Here is a 9,036-nt window from a genome sequence, read left to right as displayed (position 1 = left end):
TGCTGAACCTTCAACACGATCAGGCGTTGGAAAACCGGGGTTAAAGGAGCGACTAGTTTCTTTTCTGGTCCGGCGCAGATTTAAAGTAAAGTCGCCACAGTCCCAGATGACCATAGGCTGCTTTCAGAGCTGACCGGTGGTCACCACACCTCAGAGGAGGGGCAAAGGATGAGAAGGCGGGGTCTTCATGAACAACCTCAGCCGGTACGGGGAATTGAACCCACTCTGTTGGCCTCCCCCTGCCTCACAAAGCAGCTGTCCAGCCAATTGAGTCAAACCCTTGAAGGGCTGACTAGCCTGTTTCTGCACGGTCATTTATTTTTATAGTTCTATCAAGTCATATTAAATTGCTGCCAATAGGAATGAGTTTTAAAAAAAGTATGGGTTATCGGTTTTAAGAACATTATAAATACCTGTTTCTTTATTGTCTACCGTGTTGAAAATCTTGGGTGGATTGGAGAGGCTTCGTCTTATTGTCTGACCACGAGTGAAAGATTGCGGTTGTTGTTTTTGGGGGTGGGGTCCTTCAATGGATCATTCAGCCCCTCAATCCCCCAACTCTACAGAGAGCAGGAGCTTCTACAACACTCTCCTACTCTTGTACCCGAGCCTCTCGCTATTCTGTGGTCATTGCTTGCTTGGGTTTTAGATGTTTTGATAACTCCCTTCAAAAAACATACCAAGTATCTGTAGTAAAGTGGTACTTCCTTTAAAACCACCCTTACATGTCCCCACGGAGTTGGAAGTGTCGCCTAAAGGCTGAAGCGTAACCTTTCACAAAGAAGCTAATTACTTTTCAACAGGTTAGGGAGCATTTCAAACAAACAACTTCGATTGCGTTTTAATACTCAATTTTGTGAGCTTTTCTTTTGTCGTCTTGCCCACTGATTTGATATGAGTTTTGGCCGCTTTTCTAATATCCCTTGGAGGACCTGCAGAGAGTTTGTTTTCGCAATGCCGGGTCTAAAATGAGATAAGGGTGAATGAAAATAAACCAAATCAGAAAATCCCACAGAATAAACAAATAAAGCGATATTATAGTCCAGCGGAGGGAGTAGCTTTTCGGTTTCACTTCGCCTCCTTCATTAACAACTTGATGAGCACTTCAGATTCCTCCTGGCCCGCTCACAAACTTTTGTTAACCGCGCTGTGTGAATTAGCCCCACACTTTGTTGCGGGGGGAATCTTGCACCTTTGAAGGGGCTGCTGAGGGCACAGCTGGACAGCATCTGTAACGGTTCGCCAACCAGAAAATAAGCCAACTCCGAGAAGCAGAGTAAGTGTTGTGTACAGGCGGTGCAGCGCGTGGAGCCCGCGGGTATTTCGGGGAAAGTGCTGCACCGTTGGTGGGGACTTCTTGTGCTTCACTGAACTTAACCCCGCGTTTAAAACGTTTAGCCGTCCCAACAATTTGAAAAGAATGTCCACGCGCGCGAATTTCTGTACCCAGCAACGACCTGGGTTGGTTTAATTTCAAATGCAGTAATTTACCAAGATTCGTACAGATACGTTTGTTCCCAGTGAAATGTTATTGACCCGACAGACAGAATTAGAAAGGAAGGGGAGTAGAATGTATCCAGCGGCAATGTTGCTAAAACGATTCGCTGTCTAGTCTCCATTGCCGTGATTACGGACAGTCCTATCTAATGCTGAATGCGACACAAACTATACACTGCATGCAGCAAGCAAGGCAGGTCAACATCGTTTTGTTTGAACATTGGAATCACTACAGTGCAGAAAGAGGCCATTGGGCCCATCTGAAAGAGCCCCCTATCAAAGCCCACTCCCGCTACCCTATCCCTAACCACACCTAACCTACCCATCTTTGGACACCAAGAGGTAATTCAGCTTGGCCAATACACCCAGATAAACGTGTGAACGGGTGGGACAGGAACGGAAAACATCAGTGAATGCTGCTTGCCATGTTTACATAACTCCGCACAGACCTTATTGGCAATTTTCCGTCTTCAATATAAATCTCCCAAAATACAAGAGGAATTTTTTTCCACCGATTCGTTTAAACTCTCGTTACCGAGGGTCTGAAGTGATTCCCTTTTATCTGACACCTCAAGGGGACTGACTGAGTTGTGTAGAAGAGGCGTGTGGACTCCAAACGTTATGTTTCTCTGCACACATCCTGCTGGGTTTATGGAACCATTTCTGTTATCTCGCTGATTTCTCGTTGGTTTGCGGAATAAGTTGTGGGGAATCTCCCCGAGCCCACAAGGGTTAATGAATTACCATGGGACGGATCAAGGGTTAATAAGATTGGGGGCTGGTGGGGTGGGGGAATGGACGGTAGCCGTGTGACCGACCCCATGGTGGGTATATAAAGCGCTCTGCAGTGTAAGCTCCAGGTTCTTTTGCTTGGCTCTAACCGATGTTTGTCTTTGAACTACATCGCCCCGTTTAACTACTGCACCCAGGAGCTTGTGCGAAGGATTCGCCTTGGAGCCGAGCCTTTCTCGATTCGCCACCGGTACGAATGGATATCATGGTCGATTGCCTCTTTTCTCCGTCCGATCTGTTTTATGAGAATTCTTGCCTCTCGTCGCCCGGGGAGGCAGACTGCCCGGACGAGTTTGTGTTTCGGGATGATAAACCGGAGTCCCGGGAGGAAGAGAAACACGTGAGGGCTCCGAGTGGACACCACCAGGCTGGCCACTGCCTCCTCTGGGCTTGCAAAGCCTGCAAGCGGAAAAGCTCCAGCAGCGACAGGAGGGTGGCGGCCACCATGAGGGAGAGGAGGAGGCTGAAGAAGGTGAACCAGGCTTTCGAGACCCTGAAGAGGTGCACCAACTCCAACCCCAACCAGCGCCTGCCCAAAGTGGAGATACTGAGGAACGCCATCAGCTACATCGAGAGTCTCCAGGAGCTGCTCAGGGTGCAGGTGGCGAACTATTACAGCCTTCCCGACAATGTTCACTCCGAGCCACAGAGCCCCACATCCAACTGTTCGGATGAAATGGTAAGCAATGATTTCTTACTCTTTCTCCAGCACACACACAGTGGACCGTCCTACTATTGAAGAATTAAAGCAAAATGTCTCGCATAAGCCTTCTGTATGAATCCACATGTGTATATATCTAAATATGTTATATATCTGTATATGATAAAGAGCCCAGGTCTCGTTTATATATATATATATATATATAAGAGCCCAGGTCTGGTTTAGATATATATATATATTATATATGATAAAGAGCCCAGGTCTGCTTTAGATATATATATTATAAAGAGCCCAGGTCTGCTTTAGAGATATATATATATATATATATGATAAAGAGCCCAGTTCTGGTTTATGTATATATATATATGATAAAGAGCCCAGGTCTGGTTTAGATATTATCTTTATGATAAAGAGCCCAGGTCTAGAAGCCTTTATCACAAAGATGTGCCGGTTGGCTGGATTGGCCACGATCAATGCACGGGGTTACAGGGATAGGGCAAGGGATTAGGCTTGGGTTGGGAGCTCTTTCGGAGGGCGGGCGCAGACTCGGTGGGCCGAAAGGCCTCCTTCTGCACTGCAGGGATCCCATGGGCCCAGCCTGTGTCTCTCGTGAGCCTGTCCCTTTTATGGGATCAGTGTATTTCTTTGGATATCTGGGTGCAAGTGGAGAACATTAGGTTCTGGGAACCCCCCTTCGTAAATCTCTCTGCCAGTCGGTAAATATCGATTACAAACCTGTTCGCAGGAAGCTGCTTCGCCCGATCATCAAAGAGAGCAGGTTGCAGTCGGTGGATCCCCCTCCTCCCCCCCCCCCCCCCGAGATTTCATCAGTGCAGGATGTGGAATGTCAACTCATCAGCTCCCTAAATGATCAATAATGGGTGTCAGAGAGCTGAGCTCGATGTTACATTAGATCTGGGGGTGGGATAAGCTAAAGGGATTGATTTTATCAAACACTTTTCAACCTTTGAATTTGTGAACCAGCTAGTGGATCAGTGATCAGAATACTTTGAAAATAAACGATGCGGTGGCTTCAGACGCAAAGTTAATGTCTCCTGAAGAGGACAGCACGGTAGCACACGTGGCTTCGCAGCGCCAGGATCCCAGGTTCGATTCCCGGCTTGGGTCACTGTCTGTGCGGAGTCTGCACATCCTCCCCGTGTGTGCGTGGGTTTCCTCGGGTGCTCCAGTTTCCTCCCACAGTCCAAAGAGGTGCAGGTTAGGTGGATTGGCCATGATAAATTGCTCTTAGTGACCAAAAAGATTGGCAGGGGTTGCTGGGTTGCGGGGATAGGGTGGAAGTGAGGGCTTAAGTGGGTGGTGCAGACTCGATGGGCCGAATGGCCTCCTTTTGCACTGCATGTTCTATGTTCTAAAAGAGGATTAGAGACAGCATCAAAATCTAACAATATTCAGGTGCAATAGGTCCAAAGTTTCTTATCGCTTGCCAATGTACTGGTTTTGAGTAAAGCCCCACCCCCCTCCAAATAATATCAGTATAATCCCACTGCGTAACATCCCGGCCACACCATTCTCATCCATGTTTTAACCTCAGGAGGGGTTTCCCAGGCGTTCACTTTGATACAAGGCGGCATGTGGACAATCGCAATCAGAAGACAGAATCGATGCATTGTACAGTTGCCGAGATCCCCCCCCCCCCCCTATGGCACACTGAACTAAGTTGGGAGACGGAGGAGCGAAAGTTAAACAACTTCATTAGCAGCCGCTGGGAATGGGGTGAAATGTTCTCTGGGGCTCAGCGTTTGACTGAGTGGACGCCTGGGTCTCATTATGTGTGACCGACTGCTTCTGCTCGAAGCTTCAGCTTTCCAAAAAAAAATCGTTGCTGCCACACACATTGAGCTCTTTGGATGTGGGGGTGATGACTTTCCCACCTCTGCTATCCACAGGGGCCGAGGACAGCGGCAGGGTGGGTGCAGTGTTGTTATTTCAAACAACAAGCAGCGAAACATTTTTCCAGCAATACGTTTTGACGATTGGAGCCAATGAATTTAGCATGGGGAAAATCTGACCTGGCACAATGAATGTAGCTTCCGTTAACTGCATAGACACGCAATTCATTCTCCATGGATAACACAATGCACATTTCTGTACACACATACCTCAGACTTTGTGAGAAAATCATGGTGTGGTAAAAAAACCCAACTATGTCTAATCAGCAGATGGGCTTATTTCCGTCCAGGGGTAATCATTGTTTCACTCCATTCAAGTCTCCCTGACGTATATGGTATCAAGTCGTTTATACGGTGAATCTGTTTAAATGTTTAACTTAAAATGTTTGGAGTTTTTTTAAATTTTAGTTTTGATTTGAGTGTGTGTTTTTTTGTTTGCAGATGGGATGTAACAGCCCAGTCTGGTCCAGAAGGAACCTCGGTTTTGACCGCGTTTACTGTTCGGAATTACAGAATGGTATGTTACTTTTTTCTTGTTCCCTCATGAAACCATTTTATCACAGTTTATCACTGTACCGGCCTCCCCGAACAGGCGCCGGAATGTGGCGACTAGGGGCTTTTCACAGTAACGTCATTGAAGCATACTTGTGACAATAAGCGATTATTATTATATTATTCTCACAAACCTACCTCAAAACCAACGAAATTGCACCGCTTAAGGCGCCAGCCTCTGAAAATGGTGAACATCTAAGAAGCCAGATGGGAATATTATAATAGTTGGTTTCCTAAACTGTGGTCGAAATGTCACCTCGTAGTTTCAACTCCCCCCCCCCCCCCTCCCCTGTTTTAAATCATTAACTACATTTGCGGTCATCAGTGCAATATTTCCAAATAAACTGCAGCCACTGCAACAAATTATTCCACTTCGTAAATAAAGTTTGAGAGACATTGACGAGCAGGTCTCTCAGAAAGGGCCAGGGAATCTGATCTTTCTTCGTTCTGACTTTTATTTTAAAGAACACTTTACTCACATTAAACATTTTTGAATCGTACACTAATTACCTCCCATGAAGGCCGCTGACATTGAAAGGATTATAAATGGCAGCACAGGGTACGAGTAAACAATGACTGAAACATTCATGCAAAATATTGGTTAGTGCGCGATTAATGGGAAAGGTTTCAAATGTCCAACTAAAAATAGGGGAGGGGGCAGCGAACAGCTTTGCATTTATAAAACTCCTTTTAGAATCTTTGGATGTCCCAAAGTTATCCACAATCAATAAAGTACTTTGGAAGAGTAGTCACTGTTATAATGTCTCGGCAAATTTGTCCATACTAATGCAATGATGACCACGTAATTTGTTTTAGTGATGTTGGCTGAGGGGTAAACATGAGCCATGCCACCAGGGACAACTTCCCAGCCCTTTGAAACAGTGTCAGGGAATCTTTTATGTCCATCTCAGACAACAGATGTGGATTGAGTTTAATGGCTCGTTCAAAAGGCAGCACTGATGTCAATGTAGTTCATGCCCAGTACTGACACTGGAGCATCAGCCTTGATTTGTGCTCATGCCTTTGGAGTGAGCATTGAACAACATCCTTATGGCTCTGAGGTCAGGGCTCTGCTACTGAGTTACAGCTAAAATAATGAGAAAGCATTAAAGTCAGACAGATTAGATTCAGCAGAATGATGCTGAAAATAAGAATCTCAGTAAGAAGGATATTGGGATCTAAGGGCTAAGAGAAGATTTAATAACGTTTTTAGAAAAACAAAATTCGAGCAGGCAGGGACTGTTTCTATGGTTGGGGTGTTGGTGAAGAATGTTCAATAATTAAAAATGATGATGGAGGAGAGGCGGGAGGTTAGAAGAAATGTCTTTCCAAGCAATTTAACACAGAAATGCGTTGGGATATAGACTATTGTATCTTATTAGGAAATGTTGGGACTTAGGGGAAGTCTTGTGCTGCAGTGGGTAGCTTCTCCACCTCGGAACCAGAAGCTCTGAGTCCCACCCGGGACATGATGGCCAAGTAAGGTGCATTCATAATGTGGCCAAACAGGTTGATTATCAATTTGTAAATGCTTTTAACATGTGCGTGTGGCAGACAGTAAGAGTGGGAGAGATTCCTGGTTATCCACCTGCAGAAGGCAACTGGAAACCACTGCAGTACCTTGGCAAGCAAAACCATGGACCAACAGGTGCGAGGGGGGCTGGGAACTGAGGAGAGAGATTGGATACAGATTCGAACCAGGGTAAGATCTGGTGACGTATGTCAGCCATTGCTCATCTGATATCATCCATACCATTGAATCAGAAGGCTTTGGGTTCAAATCCCTCCCAGGACTTGAGCATGAAACAATCAGGGCTGGTGCTATTGTGCTCTACATGAAGGAGTGCTCGACTGTTGGAGGTGCCATCTTTGTAATGAGATATTAGTTGAAGGACCTGCTGTCCCCTTAGGTTATGCTCATGGCACTATTTGGAAGGGAGTAATTCCTGTTGTCCTGGCTGATATTTATCCCACCATCAACAGTTTACCTGCCATTAGCACATTGCTGTATGTGGGAGCTAGCTGTGAGTTAATTAGTTTTCACCTTTCCTACATTACAGCAATAACTTCACTATAAAAGTATTCCATTGGCTGTCAAGCACTTCGCCACAAATGAAGAACGTCATTACATAAGTGCAAGTCTTTTTCTTGGAATGAGACAGGGACTGATGGAAGTCGATTTGAAGAGTTCTATGAAAAGACTTTCAGAAATGCTAATCCATATACTTCTGTGATGTAAATTTCTATGGTTCTATAATATACACACTTGATAAGATTTACATATCATGGCGCAATCCATTTCTTTTTTCTACAGTATGCTCCAGTGGTCGAGGCCTTGCTGTTTCCAGTTTAGACTATCTGTCCAACATAGTGGAGCGGATTTCACCATCCCCTGATCATTGTCCTCTTTCAGGCCAGGGTGGAAGGACCATATCCCCGCCCACCAGCGATTCCTCACAGCCCACCACTCCCAGCCAGCCTGTCTATCATGTTCTTTAAACCCTCAAGCTGCAAGCCTTCAGAATGGACAATTACACCGCAAAACACCACAATGGTGTCAACGCTTCGATCATATGTTGTTCCATAAGTTAGATCATATTCTATTGTATATTTGTAAATAGCATAATATTCATTAGTCAACAACAAAATAATTGTATTTAAGAATTAAATAAAATGCTTTTATAAACCTTGTCATTTTCACTTTTGTGTTTCTGTTGTCTATATAACTATATCAATCATGTAATGTTCTTAATATCACTGCAAGAATGACACATTTGTGTTCAGAGTTTAAGAACTGATTTCAAATAAGAACATGAAAATTAGGCAAGTATTCTACTTTTCATCAGAAAACAATTCAAAACAGTAGACCACTTTTGAAGAATGCTCATATTTCTTGTAAGATTTCATGTAGTCTATTTTGTGACATAAATATCTCTTTTTTTTAATTGGGTGAGCCAGTTTCTTAAATTCTTGGCTATAAATTGTCTTGATTGCATTTGATCAAGTGCTGTTAATAAACATAGGTCATTAGCAAGTGTGCACATTAACTAGAATCCAAGCTACGGAGTCCATCCCTCTCCCTGGCAACAGACTGAGGCTAAGCCAAATGGTTTCACATTTGATCCAGATTTAAGCTTCTAGTTTCAGAATGGGACCATCACCAACACTGCCTATATAACGTTGTCCAATTTCCATCTCAGCTCACCGACCAAAACACTCATTCATGCCTTTGTTATCTTCAGTTTTAACTGTTCCAAAACACTCCTGCCTGATCTTCAACATTCTTACAACACATAAACACTCCGGGAAACAAACTTCCCAGCAATCAACTATACAGTCTGTGCAGTCTTTTCCCATTCTTCACCCCCCTCCCTCCCTCCCTCTCTTCCCCCCCCCCCCCCCCCCCCCCTCACCAAAACCCCAAATATCACCACCTAAGGTTCCGGGTCCACCTACCCCACTATCCTGGCTAAGGCCGCAAACACTCCCGCCCAGAATCATCCCAATTTTAGGCAACCCCAAAACATGTACGCATGATTCGCTGGCCCCTGGCCACACCTCTCACATTCATCTGCTACCCCCTGGAAGAACCCACTCATTCTCACCCAAGTCATATGCATC

At 45.0% G+C, this 9,036-nt stretch overlaps 1 protein-coding gene across 1 annotated transcript; it reads left to right on the top strand.

Annotated features, from left to right (window-relative positions):
• Nucleotides 1-695: 695 nt before the first annotated feature.
• myf5 (myogenic factor 5) lies at nt 696-8,107 on the top strand. Its single transcript, XM_072485162.1, has 4 exons — nt 696-1,276; nt 2,427-2,968; nt 5,305-5,380; nt 7,730-8,107. Exons 2-4 carry the CDS (start codon nt 2,486-2,488, stop codon nt 7,912-7,914), a joined length of 744 nt encoding a protein of 247 aa, XP_072341263.1. The 5' UTR covers nt 696-1,276; nt 2,427-2,485; the 3' UTR covers nt 7,915-8,107.
• The last annotated feature ends 929 nt before the right edge of the window (nt 8,108-9,036 follow it).

The sequence above is a fragment of the Scyliorhinus torazame genome, chromosome 19 (assembly GCF_047496885.1).
Source record: "Scyliorhinus torazame isolate Kashiwa2021f chromosome 19, sScyTor2.1, whole genome shotgun sequence".
Classification (NCBI taxonomy): Eukaryota; Metazoa; Chordata; class Chondrichthyes; order Carcharhiniformes; family Scyliorhinidae; genus Scyliorhinus; species Scyliorhinus torazame.
This window is presented reverse-complemented; position numbering and strand designations above follow the sequence as displayed.